Source organism: Anabrus simplex, chromosome 5 (genome assembly GCF_040414725.1).
Source record: "Anabrus simplex isolate iqAnaSimp1 chromosome 5, ASM4041472v1, whole genome shotgun sequence".
Classification (NCBI taxonomy): domain Eukaryota; kingdom Metazoa; phylum Arthropoda; class Insecta; order Orthoptera; family Tettigoniidae; genus Anabrus; species Anabrus simplex.
Window position 1 is genome coordinate 336,922,367 of NC_090269.1, and position 21,731 is coordinate 336,944,097.

General features: G+C 41.8%; 1 protein-coding gene across 1 annotated transcript in view; it reads left to right on the top strand.

Annotated features, from left to right (window-relative positions):
- Window positions 1-8,908: 8,908 nt before the first annotated feature.
- Window positions 8,909-21,731, top strand: part of MetRS (methionyl-tRNA synthetase 1) — a 298,475-nt gene continuing 285,652 nt past the window's right edge. Inside the window, exons 1-2 of the mRNA XM_067147600.2 lie at window positions 8,909-9,108; window positions 9,273-9,433. Coding sequence (XP_067003701.2) covers window positions 8,985-9,108; window positions 9,273-9,433 — 285 coding nt within the window. The 5' untranslated portion in view covers window positions 8,909-8,984. The remainder of the gene's footprint in view (window positions 9,109-9,272; window positions 9,434-21,731) is intronic.

Below are 21,731 nucleotides of genomic sequence, written 5' to 3' on the forward strand. Positions count from 1 at the left end.
CTGGTGTTATTTTCTCCTGTCTTATCTATTTATGGGTAAATTGAGTTAGAAACGTTGCATGGGGTGAATATGGGTAAGGTTTTCTGACAGTGCATTACTTTTGGGTACTAATGTGACAGCTACAAACAGAGAATATGGCTCACTTATGGATAGTAGGTAGGCCAATGTTCGTGTAGAATTAGATATTTCAATCTTTCGTATGAGTGATTCGAACTTCGAATTGAATGGGTGCTCGCAAAAACAGGCTAACCAACATTTTGTCAGAACAGAGATAAATCAACTTTTGCAAATGTCCAAAAAAATTATACCATAAAAATAATATTTGTTTCATTATTTTATCTTGATATAGCATCTTTAGATTGTCAATATCATATATTGGAACTGTGTTAAAATGAAAAGTGCTTGGAAAAATAGGAATATAAAAAATGGAAGAAAATTGACTTCTGCGTTGACCTAGCTATAGTTAATAGTTTACCTTAGATTCGTAAACAAACTTTATTTTATGATCATACAATACAAAAAAGGTGTTTTACACAGCAAACTAGACATAAAGATACCGGCCGCCGTGGTGTAGCGGTAGCGTACCTGCCTCTCGCCCGAAGGGCTCGAGTTCGATTTCCGGCCATGTCAGGGATTTTCTCTCGACCTGAGGGCTGATTCGAGGTCCACTCAGCTTACGTGATTAGAATTTAGGAGCTACCTGACGGTGAGATGGGGCCCCGGTCTCGAAAACCCAGAATAACGGCCGAGAGGATGCGTCGTGCTGACCACACGACCCCTCGTAATCTGCAGGCCTTCGGGCTGAGTAGCGATCGCTGGGCAGGCCGGAGCCCTTCCAAGGTCATAAGTGACGGATGTTTTAAAGATGCTTCAGACTTATTTTGAAATATGACGTAACTTTCCCTCATGGGACAATCATCAGTCATATGGTTCATATTAAAATGCATTGGAAAATGATTCCTCAGTTACCTCTTGGCCATTGCCAACTGTCAATTCTCTGTAATACTGGTGATATATTGCAGGGACATATTGAAGTATCTCAAGCAAGTCCTTAGGTTTGCTTGCTTTATTGGCCTTGTAACACTGTATTTTGGTGACAGCTGAACACTAGCAAGTGATGGCCGACCACCATTACTGTTCCTTTTGTGAAGGTCAACAGAATCATATTCTTCAACAATACTATATAAATATTTAAAAAATACTTAAATGCTACATCTTTCATAAAAAGTATGCCTAAAACTTTACTAACTAGTACTCTTTGCTTATTTACAGATACCATTCCCTTGGTTAATTTTTCTAGCAAAGGGTGAGTGCTCACAAACTTATCACTTATCATTTTTACTAATTGAAATGGCTTTCTTACTCTAGCTCTTTTTACAAAATCCTTCCATTCATCTGGCACAAAAACACAAACACCCACAGCCTCTAGTAAACATGGGGATAAAGTTTGCTAACCTACATATACAGCATTGCCATCTTTACGGCCTCCTCTGTAAACGTCTGGGTAAAAATAAATAAAACATAAATAAATGAAATGTATATTTTAATTTTATAGCAGTTGTATAGTATTACCTGAAGTAATTTCACATATTGTATATGAGTTGACTATGTTTGTAAGTACAGGAGATATAAGTAGAAATTTGTAAACAATATAAATTTATTAAGGATGAGCTGTGTAATAGAAAAAGTTGTTAGTGTAAATTGTATAATATTGTATTCTAGGAAAATGAATTCCTCTCTTGTTAATTTAAAATTTAGTGCTTGATAATAATGTATTTTAGTGTACCATTTGCCATCGTGGTAGACACGTCATTTGCAAATGCGGTGATTTTTTTAATATCTTGAATATATACGACATTGTCTCAGTGTGGATCAGTCTCCATGATAGACAATGGCACAGTACCGTACATTACGTACTATGGCTTTGTGGGCTGAGGTTCTTTAGGACAAAGAAGTAGCTGGAAATTATAGTTTCTGTAATATTGGTAACTTTGCAGTTAGTCTGCTATCGTTACCAGTATCAAATGCCAGAGTGTTGCGCGGATTTTCAGCCTTTTCTATAATAAATTGCAAATTAAGGAACATTTTATCGTTGGGACTAATAAATGATTTACTTGCAACTAGCTATTATTTAATTAGGGAAAACATAGTTGTACTATTTATCAACCATTCACGCAAATTAGAAAAAAATGTGAAGCGTCCATGTATCAGGACAAAAGCGTTGAAATAAGTGAAGAAGAAGCAGATGTGCTAGAGGATCTCAACAAATTTTGAGACTTCTACAGCATCATTCAGCAGTAATACAAAGAAGGCAAACTTGTGATTAGTTTTATCTTTAACATTAGCATGCATGGTTTCTAATATTTTTCTAACATTTTTCATGTATGTTTCCAAACACCCTGTTAATAAATATTTAATTTCGCACAACTTGCATGAATATAAGTGTACAGAGTATTACACTGACTCACAAAAGTTTCTCAGATATTCTCTTCTCAATTTGTACTTTAGTACATGGTATCTCTCGCAGAGTTCGTCACATCTTTTGCACTTACAGTCATGGCAGGGGTTATGGAATTGCTTGGATTCACAGAGTTTATGATGAGGTCCATGCACGGCGAGCCTTGTTAATATATGTCTTAATTCATAACCTCCTTGCATTCACTCTAAGTTAATCATTGCGTCACTGAAGTAGAAATCATTTTCTTGTCTAACACATTCTGCTCCTCGTTCCGCTCTTGCAACTAAACCTATTCGACTTTCCCTCTACTTAAGGGAAGTAATTATTTATACTGACGGGTCTAAATCTGTAGACGGCGTTGGAGCTGCCTTTTATATCCCCCAACCGTATTCTCTTTCTGAGTTTTCCCTCCCTTCTGCCTTTTCTGTTTTTACCGCCGAATTGTTTACTATTCGACAAGCCCTCATTACCATCAGGTCACATGCGTATGATAAGGTTACGATTTTCACGTATGCACAAAATGTTCTACGCGCCTTATGCTCGCCTCTTTCTTCCCCTAATTGGCGCCGGTACTTATATAGTGTCAAGTATCTCTTATATATCCTTACTCGTTCCGGCGTATACGTAACTCTGGTTTGGGTTCACGGTTACTCTGGTGTCATGGGGAATGAGACTGCTGATCAGGCAGCTAAGCGAGTATCACAACAATCTTCCCCTCTTTCTCTAGCGATCCCTCCTTCTGATCTCATGCATGATGTGCGGGCTATATCTTATCAACAATCGCAGTCCGAATGGAATGAATCGTCACGAGAAAAGGGACATTTTTATCATCTATTACAACCTGTTATTCCTCCTAAACCGTGGTTTTATTATGGCACGTACTCTCGGCGCCACATCACATCTATTTTTCGTCTACGTTTTAATCATGCTCTTACTCCCCAATATAAAATCGTTTACATCTTTCTCCCCCCAACTTCTTGTGTTTGCGGCTTGCCTGATACCGACAGTAATCACCTCCTGTTACAATGCCCTGCTTTTGATGTCCCCCGCCAGCGCTTCCTATCCTCTTTGCTTAACATGGGCATAACCCTCCCCACAAATATTTCGTGTTTACTATCCTCTCTAACTCATGCTCTTGTTAACAGCATAAATCAGTTTCTTGATGATGCACATATAGTATTATAATCCTTTAACAGCCTCTTTGTTCTCACTCTTCCATTGCAAAATATTTTTCATATTTTTGGTGGGATATAAATCACCTTAGCCTGTGTCTTATATGAGGTCATAATGTTTTGTGTGAGTCCTATGGTGTTTTTTTTCTTTTCTATCAACTATACTTTTAACGTTCACTACGAGTGATATATGAGTCACTGTTATTAATCTGGTTTCGTGACTGGACGATAACAAATGAGTCCTACCACACCATTCAAGAAGAAGAAGAAGAAGCAGAAGATGAGGTAAAAATCGTCCGATATGTTGTTCCTCTTTTGATGAATTTCCTGCAGTATTGCCTTATACGCAGTGGTGGTAGGGAGCAGGAACGTCAAACGGAGCTCTTCTACATAGAAGAGTGTTCTTTTGTCAGCACGTAAGCGAGGCGCGAAGGAGTGTACTTCGATAGACAAAGTGTTCTCTTAAGAAATGCTGATTTTACATTCTCTAAACTTTGCAATTGTGCCTGAGTAAGATGCACCCATATGTTTTCTATCCCGTAGGACGCAACTGGACGAACTTTGAGATGAAATAACTCCATGGCCGTCGTCAGCGACAAGCTTCTGAGATGTTTGATGTCACCCATTGCTTTAATGGCCGCGTTTAGTCTTTCTTTGACATGAAGTGAAAATTGTTTTCCAGCCGATTGGAATGTTATTCCTAAGTACCTTAAACTTGATACTTATTTTAACTACCGTTTCTCATAGTAGAATGTTCCCTTCTTGCCTCCTCTCCTAAAAGTCATCGAGACGGTCTTATCCTCATTCAGTCTCAGCTTAGTTTCTTCTGGCCAATAACTCTCTTTGTTAAAAGTACTTTGTAGTTCAGACTCTGAGATGGATGTGAAGACCATGTCATCTGCATACATGAGTAATTTAACATTACTAGACGTTATCGATTTTGTAATATCTGCCGTTGCAATAATGAAGAGCAGAGGACTCAACGGCTCACCTTGGAGTACCCCAATAGTTTGTAAAGTAGGACCTGATCTAGTAATGCCGTCACTGATTTCTATCCAATTGCTGGTGAGCGTATCTTTGATTAGTGGAAGAAGATAGAATCTCTGGTCGGTGATCTTTTGTATTTTCTCTAAGAGAATAGTTCTGCCAATCGTGTCAGAAGCGTTTGAATAATCAATGAAGATGGCATGAAGTTTTCCTCTATGTTGATCCAAGGCTTCCTCTATATCCTGTTGAAGGCACTGAACTGCCTGGAGTGTTGACCTACCACTCCTGAAGCCAAATTGGGAATCTGGAAGTTTGTTTGAAATGATCTCTGTAATGCGTTTATGATCTAAAGCAGTCAGGGTCTTTAAGAGAATACACTCCAGTGCAATACCTCTGTATGAATTGGGATCCGCTGTATCACCTTTCTCTTCATTTAACTACTTAATTGCGGATCGTTTCCAACTTTCTGGTACTCTACCTTGACGCAAACATTCGTTTAGCTGTAGTGATATCGAGTTCTGTACCACTGGGAAAGTAGCTTTCAAATGTTTGTTGAGTACCGGTAAGAGATCAGGGCCCCATGCTTTCTTTTCTTTCAGGTTATGGATGATATCTGATATTTCATCAAGTGTGGATTCCTCGTAATGGACGCTTGCCTCCTTCTGGGTAAATTAAGGTTAACCGGCCGCGTATCTCTCTCCTGTAGGATTGCAGTTAGACGCTTCTCCCACACACTCATCGGTACATTCCTTGGGAACAATGGTTGCCTTGGGCGAAGGGCTTTATATGGATACTGTTTCGCTTCCTCAATTACAGGACGAGTTCGACAGCCGTAGTGGAAGGACGTGTTCCTCCCGCTCGCTCTCTCTCTCTCCTTGCCAGGCGCTCTGTACTTTCCCAGTACTAGTCAGGCAGCTGTACTTGTTAGTACATCTTCGAAAGAGCATTGTCTGAGCTGAGCACTTCTCAGTGCTCGCTCTTTCTCTTTCAGAGTTTGTTACAGGAGGACCAGGATGGACAACCAGGCGGATACGATGACGACGCAGGAACGGGCGGTGGCGATCGGGCACTTGCTCCGAGATCTCTTCACCGGCATGACACCGACACCGGAGAGCAACAAGGAGCCGCAGACGCTGGAACCTGTGCCGGAGACCCCGGCACACGAGCCGGAGCTGCCACAGGAGGACCCGGAGATCGAGGTGGAGACGGAGCCTTACAGGGACGGGTGCGACCCCCCTAACGGTTTCTTCTTCTCCGAAGGCTACACCGACCCGGCGCACGAAGCGCTGCTCGTGTACTACAGGCCGGGGCGCCCTGTAACTTCTGAACGGGGCCTCATCCTGGACAGAATGCGGCGCCCTCGCCGAGGAGGCAGGATCATCTCGACAACCATGGCCGTCGAGAGCTTCCTACCAGGAGGCCTCATCATCAGGCATCACGACCAGGAGCGGATGCGCGACGCAGAGAGGGAGCTTTCTTCTCTGTTCCAGGTCATCCGTCTACCAGGGAGGGACGGAGTGCCAGGGATGAACACCGGCGCAGTCAGGGCCGCGACGGAGACCAGGGAGACGCCGAGGAGGCTAAGGAATAGGGCGGTTAATACCGACCTAGTCCTGGCCACCCAGCCGGCGACCAGCGACGCCACCACGGAGGTGGGGCATGACGCCCCCTGGCGTCGCGACTGTGCGACTTCTGTGGAGGAGGACGCCCCCTGGCGTTCTGAGGTTGCTGTCCAGGCCCAGCCTGACAGCACGTCTGTCGAGCTGCAGACCTCGATGTGCGCCCCACAGGACAGGGAACGCAGTCAAGCGTTAGCAGCGACCGACGCCGCCGCCGCCAGCCAGGATAAGGAAGAAGACGGCGACGCAGCGGAACCATCAGCTACCCTGGGGTCACCAGGACGAGGCCTCTTCCCCCGCCGAGAAGCAACCCCCGGGAAGAAGAAGAAGACGACGCCGCACCAGGAAGCAGAAGGCGTCGCTGGCTCACCAGGAGAGGACCGCCAAGCCGCAACCCAGGACTGCTCCCAGGACAGCAGTCAACCGAGGAGCCAATCAGGAGAGGACCTCAGCGGGTAGCGGCAGTCAGGTGAGAGTCAAACGTCCCCCTCAGCAGCTCTTGCAGTGTTTCCGCTGTCTGAGGTGGGGCCACCGTCAAGTTAGCTGTGGACTCCAAGTGAAGTGCAACCGCTGTGGTGGTGATCACCACTACACGGCCTGCGCAACACTTAAGGAGGCGCCGGTGTGTGCCAATTGCGCGGGGGGCCACCCGGCCTCCCACCGCAGTTGCCCAGTCTACAGGGCCATGGCGCGGGCAGAGAGGAGGGAGGCCCGGCGCCATGACCCACCCCATTCCAGGAGGCCCCCGCCTCGGCGGGCTTGGCCTCATTCTCCGGGATCGGAGACTGGGTACGAGGTACCCCAAGGAGGTGGAGTCGTGCGACAGGCCCTAGTGGTACTTGACGCATGGCTCCGCAGCCGGCAAGGACCGCGCTAGTCCCAGCAGTGCCCAGACGGACTGATCCCCAGGCGATGGAATGGCGAGGAATTGGTTTATGTTTTGTGCATGTTACCTGTTCCTAACTAACACAACCTCTGGTCTTTTTCCAGCCCACATCCTTGCATGTGCTATCACAAGATGTCAGGTTTTACATGTAGGCTCTTTCTTCTTTCTGCCTATGTGGTTTTTCCCTGACCCTTCAATACCATACCTTAACACTATCCAACCAACACAAACTTTGCCGTGGTAGCGAGTCTGACTCGGAAACCGGCAGATACTCCTTGTATCACTTCCCACTCTTCCCTGCTATCTCTTTCTTCTTCTTAGAAATAATAGCATGTCGGAGGCCATGTAGATTGAGTCGTTGGTCACGCGGGGGGAGCGGGCTTCGGCCCCCCCCCCCGAAGAAAAAAAAAAGCTTCCTCAATTAGGAGTCTCTCCTCCTTCTCTCTGAATTGTTTCTTTTGGTTGTGCTGCAATGACTTTATAATCTCTTCTTAACCTAGCGTACACTGTTAACCGTTCCTTTGTTCGTTGCACTTTTGCATCCTCTACAGCTTGTAAAGTAAATTTCCTCGCAATGAAACTCTGACAGAGTGATACTTTGTAGTTTTTCTATAACTATCCTATTGTCCGAGTCACCAATTTTTAAGGGCAAATCAATCCGCCTGCTCACTTGGGTTTGTAGTATCGTACTTCTGGGCACGAGTAAAAGTTAGCTAGTTTCAATCTTTTCTTACCTGGTAAATGTTTTTTTTTTCTGTTTCTGCTCTAACGACTTGACTGATTAGAATTAATTTTGAGTTAATGAATACAAGGTCTATCGTACTTATGCCTTTGTAGCAAATATATATGTCCTCTAATCCTTATTATTGAGTAGATGAAAACTCTCCTCCTCTAAGAAACTACTAACCTCTTTTGTTTTCTGAAGTGGAATGTCTATACGGCAGTTAAGATCGCCCGCAAGGATTACTGTATCCTTTGTTTTTTGTCACTTTTTGTCAAATGGACTTGAGTCAAGGTTTGATGCCTCATCTGTCAAGCCGGATCCCTCTCAGGCATCCGACACCAATCACCCTTTTGTGTAACGTAGTATTTCTGTAGGTACGTGGATAGATGCAGAGTGGGTTTCTGCCCTTGGGTTTCGTCCGTTAAGAGGACACGGCTTATCCGTGGTCCAACAGCTCTGTACTCTGATCGGCCAACCGAGCAGATGAAAGGTGGTCACAGCTCTACTGTGGCTCGACGCCTCTGCATTCGGGAGACGGGACAGGGGCACAGGGCTGGACTTCACGTCTGGCCCGACCCGTCGGCTGTCCTGAGAATGGTTTTCCGTTGTTTTCCATTCTCCTGCACTAAGGCGAATGCTAGGACAGTTGGTAGTGTAGGTCACGGCAGTCCACCCCCCTCACCTTCTCCGCACATCTCCTTCACCGTAACAAATCTCCCGGTCTGAGAGGTAGCGTAAGCGTCTAATAGGTCCTCCTCCCCCTTCAGGGGAGGAATGAAAATGTTTAGTAGTAGTATTTGTATTTATTTGAAAATAAATATTTATTATTATTATTATTATTATTATTATTATTATTATTATTATTATTATTATTATTATTATTATTATTATTATTATTATTATTATTATTATTATTATTATTATTATTATTTGGGGGTTTATGCTTTTTTTAAAGGGGGATTTTAGAAGTTGTCTTTAAATTTTGGGCTAAGCCGTTGGCGACACTGATTGTTGTGTGTGTGTGTGTGTGTGTGTGTGTCAAGATTAGTAGAAGAACCATGTGGCAGCGGTGTCGGTCGCATTGCCTGTATTCGTAGAGCGTTTGTAGGGAGTATTATTATTGATTTTTGTGTAATTTATGTATGATATTTATTCTAAAATGAAAGTAATTTCAAATGAAAATAACTGTGCTGCTCTAAAGATATGTATTGCTGCTAATTATTCTGGGAACGTTTTAGAACATCAAATAGTAGGTGTTAATGGTAAGGAAATGAATACTATTAGCTGTTATAATTTAATGATAATGAAAATCTGCATAACATAGTGTAATTCTCATCTTTCCATGTCTATTTTTCAGTTACGTGTTGTGACAGATGGTTATTCATAACCTTAAAAATATTGATATGATTCGTTGTTGTGATTTCAGATGACATTAAACACTGCCTAGGTCGTTTGCCAGTGCTTCAGTTGGATTCTGGTAAAGTTGTCTTTTCAAGCAATGAATCTGCTCGTCTCTTACTACCTCCTGTTGATAAGAATGAAGTAGCAGTTGATCAGTGGCTAGAATGGGAGACTGCATACCTGGAGGTTGGTGAACGTTATTTCAGAACAGCATAATTGTTAATTTATTACTTCCTTGATTATTTAATATCATCAATAATTGTGGGTAGAATGATATGTGTGTGTTGATACTTTGGAATACATCCATATCTTGTCATTATGCATTTATAAAGCAATCTCGAAGAATTTGTAATGGAGAGACTCCGGTCATTGCTTACTCTTCTGTTTCATCCTCCTGTCTTCTGCTTGATATGTCAATTAGTTCAAATAGTGGAACAGCATTTTTCACTGCCAGAATATGTACGTTTTCATTTTGCTTTAACTCGTCCTGACACAGAGAGATCTTATGGCGACATTGGGATAGGAAAGGGCTAGAAGTGGGAAGCGACCATGACCTTAATTAAGGTACTGCCCCAGCATTTGCATGTTGTGTGAAGATGGGAAACTACAGAAAACCATTGTCAGGGCTGCTGACAGTGGAGTTACCTATGTACAGATTTCCTAGTGGAGTTAACTGCTGTCTGGATGATAATTTCTTTTGCCTTTAATGAAAGTAGGGCCTAATAACTCATGCAAATTACTATTAGTGACTGTTTGTGACAGATTAGACTCTAGTTAACTAGAGAACTATAGGAGTAGATGTTGATGGAAAATCTTTGGGGTTTACATGGATAAGGAGGGTGCTAATTGGGTTGTTTTAAAATATGGAGTGTACAATAATTGAAATAAAATAAATAATTTTGAACTGGTTGTGGAGGGTTGTAACGTAAGCAGTCATCTTCAAAAGATATTGCTGTTATCTTACTTAATGTAGGAGAAAATAAATCAGAAAACTTTGGTTGTGTTTTTTAGAAATCAGTTGGCACTGGATACTCCTCTCTGTTAAACAGAACATCAACGCAGCTGTGATTATCCCATGTCACCCTCGCCTACAAAGCTGTGCAATGTAGGTCAGTGTGTTTCAAGGTCAGTGCGCTGCGACCTGCAGACAAGCTCTGAGTACAGGTGAAATTACTTTATCAAATCGTGAAATGTGTGATATGATTTTAATTTATGGTGAGGTAAGATTTAATAGAGCAAGTGTGTGACAAATGTGTCAGGAACGTTTCCTTAACCAAAGACATGCACGTGAAGGGTTTTTTGTCACTGTTATTCAGAGACTCGTTTGTGATTTTTCTCCACCTCTTAAACCCTAATTTCATGAGGCAGATTTTCTCACCTCTTTCACTGTCTTTGACATTGCCCTTCATTACAGATTTTACGCTTGTGTACACATCTACCTACCAACAGTACTTTTACTAACAAGTTTCCACTTGTACCGCACCAAACCATTTCTATTTTTCAACAATTTCTCCCAGAACTGATTATTTTATTCACTCTTTAAAGCCTGTTCCTCAGCAATCTCAGTAGATCACAAATTTCTTGGGTTCTCTAAGAAACTAACTTCGAAAGTTATCATTCCTACAGTAGGCTACTTATGGCCTTCTCTCAGGCCAGGAAGAGTTGTGCTGCATAGGTGAGGGGGTGTGGCAGCTGTGGGCTATAACAGGATCTGTTCCAGCATTTGTGTTAGTGCAGAGAATGGGAAACTATGGAAAGCCATTTTTATGACAGCTAATTGTGGGGGCCAGCAACGCCACCTCTCGAATGTACAGCTGCAAGGCTAGCCAGGATTTGCTGCTGTTTAGCCAAAGCCTACTCTATTCTTCTACTCTGTGTCCTAAGAAACCAAATTCTCTCCCTTTACAACCAAAACATTCCATGCCAAATTACTCACCCTACACCCGCGCAGCTGTGAGCTTGCATTCGGGAGAGAGTGAGTTTGAACCCCACTGCCGGCAGCCCTGAAGATGGCTTTCCGTGGTTTCCCATTTTCACACCAGGCAAATGCTGGGGCTGAACCTTAATTAAGGCTACGGCCACTTCCTTTCCATTCCTAGCTATTTCCTATCTCATTGTCACCATGAGACTTATCTGTGTCAGTGTGATGTAAAAGGAGACTGTAAAAAAAAAAAAAAAAAAAAAAAAAAAATTTCTCATTCTACAACTTTACATACTCTGATTTTTTTTTTGCAAGTTGCTTTACGTCGCACCGACACAAATATGTCTTACGGCGACGATGGGACAGGAAAGGGCTAGGAGTGGGAAGGAAGTGTCCGTGACCTTAATTAAGGTACAGCCCTGGTGTGAAAATGGGAAACCAAGTAAAGCCATCATCAGGGCTGCCGACAGTGGGGTTCGAACTCACTCTCTCCCGAATGCAAGCTCACAGCTGCGTAGGTATAGAATGAGTAATTTGGCATGGAATGTCTCAGTTATAAAGGGAGAGAATTTGGTTTCTTAGGACCCAGAGTAGAAGAGTAGAGTAGGCTTTGGCTGCACTTAAGCGACTGCAGCTATCGAGCTCGGTACATACTCTGATTTAAAAAGAAAATAAAGTTGGTAGATGAATAGATTTTACGGAAGAAAGCATTCACTCCAAATTATAGGTCCCAGGGTAGAATACATAAATGAAAATAGGGATTTGAAGAATTGAAAAAAAAAAAAAATTACACTAAGAGAGTCCTGTTTATTGGTGTAACACTGTCAGTTACAAACTTACAGAGTTGAAAGTGGTATCAAATCAAAAGTTGTTGAGACTGCCTTTCAGTTGACATGTAACATAGCTATATTTGCAAATTTTCAGCTTTTAAGGTTACCTGATATAACCTTTTTAACTTAAATTTCACAAAATACATCTAAAAAAAATTGAAAAAATATAACTTATATTTCCCAAATCAGGCTGGGACAGAGAACGTAAGTTATATTTTTAATATAAAAGAAGACTTTAAATAACATTATGCACCACACAACATTTTAGAAATTCTTTACAGCAACAGGTTTGTTATTGATTTGGTATTCACAGAATAAGAAATAGCCATACCTCTTGATTAATCTCAGTACTGGCTTGCAAGATTTGCTATTTTCTGTGCATCTTGAGGTGACGTAAGTTCGTCCTATTGGCGTTCGTGTAACAACTTTTGTTTGGATGGTTGTCTTTTTCACAGTCAATATATCAGGAATTTCAGGATACAGAAATGAAACTGAAGATCCGGAAGGATGTATATAGCTTATTTTAATCTCATCTGTACTGAGGGAGTTGGCGCGCGTTTATGGGCACACAGCTGTGAGCTTTCATTCAGGTAGATCGTCGGTTTGAACCCCACTGTCTGCAGCCGTGAAGACGGTTTCCTGTGATTTTCCATTTTCACCCCAGGCAAATGCTGGGGCTGTACCTTAAGGCCACAGCCGCTTCCTTCCCACTCCTAGTATCTTACTGTCCCATTGTTGCCATAAGACCTGTGTCGGTGCAACATAAAGCAGAATGTAAAAAAACAAAAATCTCATCTGTAACCTGTAACACAACCTACACACCAGTAGTGACCATCATACATGCATGCTACAAAACTTAATAGACTATTTTAGCAAGCTGTGGTTCATTTTGCCTTGTTATCAGCCATTCCACTTTTACTTTATTAGAATAAGGTTGCTGGTATTAACACAGTATAGCTTTTTGTACCTGGAGTTGTGTAGTTCTTTTCAAAATGCTTCTGAAGGAAGGAATCGTCATATTCTTTGTTAGTGGTAAGCTTAAAACAGAAGTTCACAATGTAGGCTAATATTTTCTTAATACCATTCAAATAATTGTCTACGTATCATGATCTGTCAGTTGTATAAACACTGTAAACTGGCATGGGCAGCAAGTCTCTTGTCAGTACCGACTATACCATTGCATGGTTCTTTGCCGTGTGAAGTGGCAAAGAAATGCCACTCTGCTGATACATTGAAATCTTTGATTCCAGGCACATGACTCCAGACCTATCAGAAAAATAATAAATAGCCTATGTTTATGAGGTTTCTTTTTGTCGCAATGTTTCTATAACATGCATGTTCTTTCAGTTGGCCACTCAGAATGGTAATGTCTTCTGGAACGAAATTCATTCTCGCTCGTATGTGTGTAAGAAACTCATATACAACAGCTATATAGGAGATGTCCTGACGGAGACTGAAGTTCTGCAATGATTACATCATGAACTGCTCATAATGGAGCAGTGTGATATCTGAAACAGAACACAGCCACGTACCAGATTGGGGTTCCTGGAAAGCTGCAGAGGTAAAAAGAACAGATAAAAAGTACAGCTTCAGTATCAGCAGAACCAACATCAATGGTTGTCCAAACTGCCATAGCTACTGCATTCGGCAAAACAGGCGTCAAACTGCTGAAGAGGGAAACATCGAAGAGAATTGTCAGACATGTTAGAAGACAAAACTTACCCCCTGAACCTAGGTCACTTGAAGAAATAGAAAATTTATCTAAAAAATTTAGAGAAACTATTGATGAGGCACGGTGGCTACTTCACTTAGATACTACAAAAGGGATAACTTTTTGCTCCGATAATAACTTGCATGTACTGCAAAGGGAGAGGTATTGGATATGTGATAGCACATTCAAGGTTTCCCTTTAAATGACTACGTAGTTATAGAGTATGCATTGTAAAGTACGTAAACAGTTCATCACTATTGTTTTTGCAGTAAGGTTCATGATAAAGGAACTAGTGGCAAAATCTCATATAATAAAGCAGGTCATTTCAAACTTAATTAGCACAGACCTACAACTGGATTTTAGATTTTATGTTGAAAGGCTATGAAGTCGCAGCGATGGCAGCGGTGAAACACACTTTCCCTGATTCCCAAATTGTTGGTTGCTTCTTTCACTTTTCTCTACATCTGTTGCAGAAGGTTTGGCACTGAATACTTGAACAAAGACAGTATTGAAACACAGGCATAATTTCATTTCATATTAACCTACCCTTTGTTTCTCTACATCATGTTTCTGATGTACTTCATTTGTTAAGAGAATAGCCTCCCCAGCGAACCATGTGACCTTGCCGCGGTGGGGAGACTTGCGTGTCCCAATGAAGCAGATAGCCAAGCCGCAGGTGCAACAATATCGGATGGGTATCTGTTGAGAGACCAGACTAACGAATGGTTCATCGAAAGGGGGGTAGCAGCCTTTCGGAAGTTACAAGGGCGGCAGTCTAGATGATTGACTGATATGGCCTTGTAATAATACTCAGTGTGGCTTAGCTGTGTTGATACTGCTACACGGCTGAAAGCAACGGGAAACTACAGCCGTAACTGATTCCCGAGGACATGCAGCTCTCTCTGTATGAATGATGTACTGATGATGGCTTCCTCCCGGGTAAAATATTCCGGAGGTAAACTAGCCCCCCATTCGGATCTCCGGGTGGGGACTACACGAGAGGAGGCGATCATTAGGAAGATGCATACTGACATTCTGCGAGTCGGAGCGTGGAATGTTAGAAGTTTGAATCGTTGTGGTAGATTAGAGAATCTGAAAAGGGAGATGTAGTTGGTTTAAGTGAAGTACTTTGGCAGGAAGAACAGGATTTTTGGTCAGGCGACTACCGAATTATCAACACAAAATCAAACAGAGGAAATGCAGGAGTTGGTTTAATAATGAATAAGAAAATAGGGCAGCGTGTAAGCTACTACGACCAGCATAGTGAAATAATTATTGTCGTCAAGATAGACACCAAACCAATGCCCACCACAATAATGCAGGTCTATATGCCTACTAGCTCAGCGGATGATGAAGAAATCGAAAGAACATATGAAGAGATAGAAGATTTAATACAATTGGAATAAAGGGTGATTAGAATCTAATTGTGATGGGAGACTGGAATGCAGTGGTAGACCAAGGGAGAGAAGGTAATACAGTAGGAGAATTCGGATTGGGACAAAGGAACAAAAGAGGAAGTCGGCTGGTTGAATTCTGCTCTGTTCATAATTTAGTCTTTGCCAATACTTGGTTCGACACCACAAACAATGGCTTTACAGTATATGTGGATGAGACCTGGAGACACTGGAAGGTATCAAATAGACTTCATTATGATTAGGCAGAGATTCAGAAACCAGGTGTTGCATTGCAAAACTTTCCCAGGAGCAGACGTGGACTCTGACCACAACTTGTTGGCCATGAAATGTCATCTGAAGCTGAAGAAATCGAAGAAAGGAAAGAATGCAAAAAGATGGGATCTAGACAAGTTGAAAGAAAAGAGTGTGAGGAATTGTTTCAAGGAACATGTTGCACAAGGACTAAATGACAAGGCTGAAGGAAACACACTAGAGGAAGAGTGGATGGTCATGAAAAATGAAGTTAGTAGGGCTGCTGAAGAAATGTTAGGAAGGAAGAAAAGATCAACTAAGAATCTGTGGATAACCCAAGAGATACTAGACCTGATTGATGAACGATGAAAATACAAGAATGCTAGAAATGAAGAGGGCAGAAAAGAATACAGGCGATTAAAGAATGAAGTGGATAGAAAGTGCAAGGTAGCTAAGGAAGAATGGCTGAAGGAGAAGTGCATGGTTGTCAAAGGTTGTATGGTCCTGGGTAAGGTAGATGCTGCATACAGGAATGTCAAGGAAATCTAGGTGTATGAATATTAAGAGCTCAGATGGAAAGCCACTTCTAGGGAAAGAAGACAAAGCAGAAAGATGGCAGGAACATATCCCACAGTTGTATCAAGGCGAAGATGTAGATAATTTGGTTCTGGAACAAGAAGAGGCTGTTGATGCTGCTGAAATGGGAGACCCAATTTTGAGGTCAGAGTTTGACAGAGCTTTGAGCAATCTAAATAGGAACAAGGCACCTGGAATTGATGACATTCCCTCTGAATTACTGACTGCCTTAGGAGAAACCAGCATGGCAAGGCTATTCCATTTAGTGTGTAAGATGTATGAGACAGGAGAAGTCCCATCCGATTTTTGGCAGATTATACCTATTCCCAAGAAAGCTGGTGCTGACAGGTGTGAAAACTATCGCATCATTAGTTTAGTATCTCATGCCTGCAAAATTTTAACACATATTATTTACAAAAGAATGGAAAAACAAGTTGAAGCTGAGTTGGGAGAAGATCAGTTTGGCTTCAGAAGAAATGTAGGAACACGTAAAGCAATCCTGACTTTACATCTGATCTTAGAGGATCAAATCAAGGAGGACAAGCCCATGTACATAGTATTCGTAGATCTAGAAAAACCATTCGATAATGTTGATTGGACCAAGCTATTTAAGATTCTGGAAGTGATTGGGATCAGATTCTGTGAAGGAAGAATTATCTACAATATGTACAAAAATCAGTCTGCAGTGATAAGAATCGAGGGCTTTGAAAAAGAAGCAGCAATCCAGAAAGGAGTGAGGCAAGGCTGCAGTTTCCCCCCTCCTTTTCATGTTTACATAGAACAGGCAGTAAAGGAAATCAAAGAGGAATTTAGAAAAGGAATCACAGTCCAAGGAGAGGAAATCAAAACCTTGAGATTTGCCGATGATATTGTTATTTTGTCTGAGACTGCAGAAGATCTCGAGAAGCTGCTGAATGGTATGGACGAAGTCTTGGGTAAGGAGTACAAGATGAAAATAAATAAGTCCAAAACAAGAGTAATGGAGTGCAGTCGAACGAAGGCAGGTGATGTAGGGCATATTAAATTAGGAAATTAAGTCTTAAAGGAAGTAGATGAATATTGTTACTTGGGTAGTAAAATAACTAACAATGGCAGAAGTAAGGGGGACATAAAATGCAGATTAGCACAAGCAAGGAAGAGCTTTCTTAAGAAAAGAAATTTGCTCACTTCAAACATTGATATAATAATTAGAAAGATGTTTTTGAAGACTTTTGTGTGGAGCGTGGCATTGTATGGAAGTGAAACATGGACGATAACTAGCTCAGAAAGAAAGAGAATAGAAGCTTTTGAAATGTGGTGTTACAGAAGAATGCTGAAGGTGAGATGGATAGATCGAATCCCAAATTAAGAGATACTGAATCGAATTGGTGAGAAGAGATTGATTTGGCTAAATTTGATGAGAAGAAGAGATAGAATGATAGGACACATCTTAAGACACCCAGGACATGTTCAGTTGGTTTTTGAAAGAAGTGTAGGTGGTAAGAACGGTAGGGGTAGACCAAGGTATGAATATGACAAGCAGATTAGAGCAGATGTAGGATGCAGTAGTTACGTAGAAATGAAAAGGTTAGCACAGGATAGGGAGGCATGAAGGGCTGCATCAAAACAGTCTATGGCCAGACCGTTGGTCGCAACTCGACTGGTAATCTGAATAGAGTTCGACACGTTATTTTCCCTTTCCTTTAAATGTAATACTGTATCCATATCTGATCATTATCTGATGAAGTGTTACATCTGCATAAATTATTCCGATTTGACCGAGCAAGTGGCTGTGTGGTTTGGGTCACGTAGCTATCATCTTGCATTCGTGAGATAGTGGGTTCAAACCCCACTGTCGGCAGCCCTGAATATGTTTTTGGCTGGTTTCCCATTTTTACACCAGGCAAATGTTAGGGCTGTGTCTTAGTTAAGGCCACAGTCGCTTCCTTCCCACTCCTATCCCATCGTTGCCATGTGTTGGTGCAACGTAAAATAAATGTACGTATATAAATCTTCATTATAGAATGTTGTGCCTTTCAACGTTCAGTCTGCAAGCCTCTGTGATTTGACTAACTCCACCACAATCCTGTTTGTAATTAGCTCTGTGGCCTCATTTTGTTCTATACCTTTTATCTTTGAATCATTAGAAACTCTATTATTGTGTTGGTATCCCTCTATTTCTCTTACCCCCCATCACCTAGTCCATTACTCTCCTGTTAATGTATTCTCCTCCATTCTCATCACACGACTCGACCTCCGAAGCTAGTTTATGCGTACAGCTTCATCAAGAGAGTTCATTCCAAAAGTAGCCTTTATCTCCTAATTTCAGCTACTCTCCTGCCATTGTTCCCTCCTATTTGTACCAGTGATCATTCTCACTACTCCCATAAAAAAAAGGTGGTCTGAAAACAGTCCAGTGTAAAGATAGTTTCGCCTGGGAGCTGACTTCTTTCTTACAGAATACTGTTGAATCCAACTGCGAGCTCACTTCATTAGCTTTGTTGCAACTTGATTCATTTTCACTTACTATACTACCATCCTGGGAGAATACACAACCTAAATACTTGAAGTGATCTACCTGTTCCAGCTGTTCCAACCTGATATTCAATTTTCTTAGGTTTCTTGCTTCCTGAAAGCACGTTAGTCTTGGAAAGGCTAATTTCTTATCGTACTCATTGCACCTATTTTCAAGTTCCAAGATATTAGACTGCAGGCTTTCAGCACAATCCGACTGTAATGAATAGATGAAATGAAAAGGGGATCACTTCCAGTCAACTATTTACTACCATTTTTATTTCAATGAAACTATATGTTACAGATGATACAACAACGTATCCTAATAATGGTCCTAGACATTCAGAGAACAGCTGGACTGTTTTCAATGAAACTATATGTTACAGATGATACAACAACGTATCCTAATAATGGTCCTAGACATTCAGAGAGCACAAGTCTTGGTCAGAGAGAATGCACAAGTGGATCATTTTCAAACTCCCACATCCTCCCCACCCTGGTCGACCTCCAGTGGGATGACCAGCTGCACTGGATGTGTAATCTGATGTCTGTCAGTCGTGTGGAGTAACAGCGTCCTGATGTGGCTGTCTCTTCCTTGTCGTAACTCTTGGATGAGTGCTTTCTCCCACATATGACGGCGATGTGATTCAGTTTGTAGAAGAACTACATCTCCCACTCGTAAGGGAACTGCTCTTCCATGTGTCTGCCGGACATGATGGTAGTTTCTCAGTTCCAAGAGATATTCTTTGATCCATCTTTTCATAAAATCATCTGTTGCCTGTTGCTGAAGTCTGAATTGTCGTTTCAAGTCTTTGTGCAGAAGTGGTTCAGGTCCAGTAGGGATACAAGTCAATCGTCTTCCGAGGTTTAGGAAGTGAGCAGGAGTTAAAGTGGTAGGGCCTTCATCCTGGAATAATGGATGTGAATTTATTTCAGCCTCCACACTGCCAGAATTGTGTTGAGTGTTTCATGATCCACTTGACTGCTTCCTAAGACCTTTCTAATACAGCATTTAACTGTGCCAGTCATACGCTCCCCCTATCCTCCCCACCAAGCAGCACTTGGAGCAATGAATTTCTAGTTAATTCCAGTATTGGGAAGTTTTGTTTTGTTGAAGGATAGTAGTTACTTCTCTGAGTTCCTTATTGGCTGCATGGAAGGTAGTAGTGTTGTCTGAATATACTGTGTATGGAATTCCTCTACAACTGGTGAAGCGTTAAAAGGCGAGTAAGAATTTGTCTACCGAGCTCGATAGCTGCAGTCGCTTAAGTGCGGCCAGTATCCAGTAATCGGGAGATAGGGGGTTCGAGCCCCACTGTCGGCAGCCCTGAAGATGGTTTTCCGTGGTTTCCCATTTTCACACCAGGCAAATGCCGGGGCTGTACCTTAATTAAGGCCATGGCCGCTTCCTTCCACTCCCTAGGCCTTTCCTCTCCCATCGTCGCCATAAGACATATCTGTGTCGGTGTGACGTAAAACAAAATAGCAAAAAAAAATAAGAATTTGTCTACAGTCATGTCGAAAGTAAGTTCCAGGTGAACAACTCGAGTAGTAGCAAAATGAGTAATAAGACATACACATTTTGTACCGTGTTGCCTTAGTTTGTATACAGCGGGCCAGCGAAATCCAAACCTGTGATGTCAAACGGAGTTGCGTACTGAACACGGTCTGCTTGTAATGGAGCTTCAAGAGCTTGCCAGTGAGGGTTATTTGTGAGCTTATATGGTAACCAAATTCAAAGAACTTTCTTGATGGCCTGTTGAGCTGGAACGATCCAAAATTGTCACCGAAGTTCCAAAAGTACTACTCTCAGTCCCAAGTAATTCAGTTTAATATGAATTCGTCAGATCAGTAAGCGAGAGAAGTGATGATTGTCATAAAGGAGGAGTTGGTGTCTCTCATTAAATGATGTTTCAGTGAACTGAAGTCAACCTCCCTAGAGGCAGATCATATTGTCTTGCAGAAATGGTTGGAAATGTTTGATTTTAGAGAGTTCTTTGGCAGTGGTAAATACTCCTGTGAAGCTTTATACTCCTCTGGAAAACTTTCTTGTGGGGCCGTAAGAATTAGGTAATGTCGACTGGTTTCCAATTCAGAAGCCGTTAGTTCACCGTAACGTATTTTTCTGTTATGTATGTTATTCACAAAATACAAAATCCACCCTATTATTCGGAGTATTTTGAAGTAGGAACTGTACTTGATAATATCAAGAAGGGGATTTTGAATGGTAACGGGAAGTGTTGGATGAGTAGTTACCCTAAATTAGGTGAGTGTATTGAGCTCAGATATGAAATCTTGAGGCGAGTGCTGTGGTGAAGCTCGAAGCCAGGTAGGACCATACCACCATGTTTCTGTCGAACATAGGTTTTGGGGTTGAATTCCTCTTGATAATTGATCTGCCGGATTATTAAATCTTGGGCAGTGCATCCACTGTGATGGTGAAGTGTACGAGATGATCTCGGTAACGCAATTGCAGACGAATGTTTTCCAACAATGAGGTTCCCTGCGGATCCAACCAAGTGTAACAGTGGAGTCAATCCACATTGTTGCCTTTGTAATATCACAATTTGTGGCATTACAAAAATACTGTAAAAGTCTTGCGGCCACTTACGCTGCAAGCAGTTCCAGGCGAGGTAAAGTGATCTTTACCGGTGCTAATCTAGCTTTGCTTTGTACTAGTCACACTGTCATGTCATTGTTTAATTCCATACGTAGGTATATAGCAGCTCCATATGCTCGTTCCCATGCATCACAGAAAACATGTAATGTAGAAGTCTCAAATCATGAATTTACAGCTCCTATCCATCGTGGAAGAGAGATATCTGAAAGGTGGTGGAGATTGGAGCACCATAACAACCACTTTGGACCAATGTCGAAGGGAAGTGTTTCTAGCCATCCAATACCTCTGTATTAAGTATCCCTAGTGCGTTTCCGTTTCAAGTTATGTAATCTATCTAATGAAGCTTCTATCATTTTGTTAGTGAATGAAAGTGGAACAATGAACAGGTTACCGTATTGTTTGAACTATGAGAAGATGGTTAATGCTGAATTAGCGTACCTACTGAGTTCCCGAAGAAATTTATTGTGGGTTATATTTTGAGAGGTGTGGTAGATGGTGGCAATAAATATCTCGTGAATGATATGTACTTAACCAAAGAATGGAATAGTAATTTGTCAATTATTAAGACGGGTGAGAACAGTCTGAGTGGGTCGTAGAATTTTGAAATAACCTTGTTCTTAAATGTGGTCACAGCCTTCCATGAGTCTTTGAGTCTTGTAGTGATTCAGAGTTACTGGCCCATTTCGA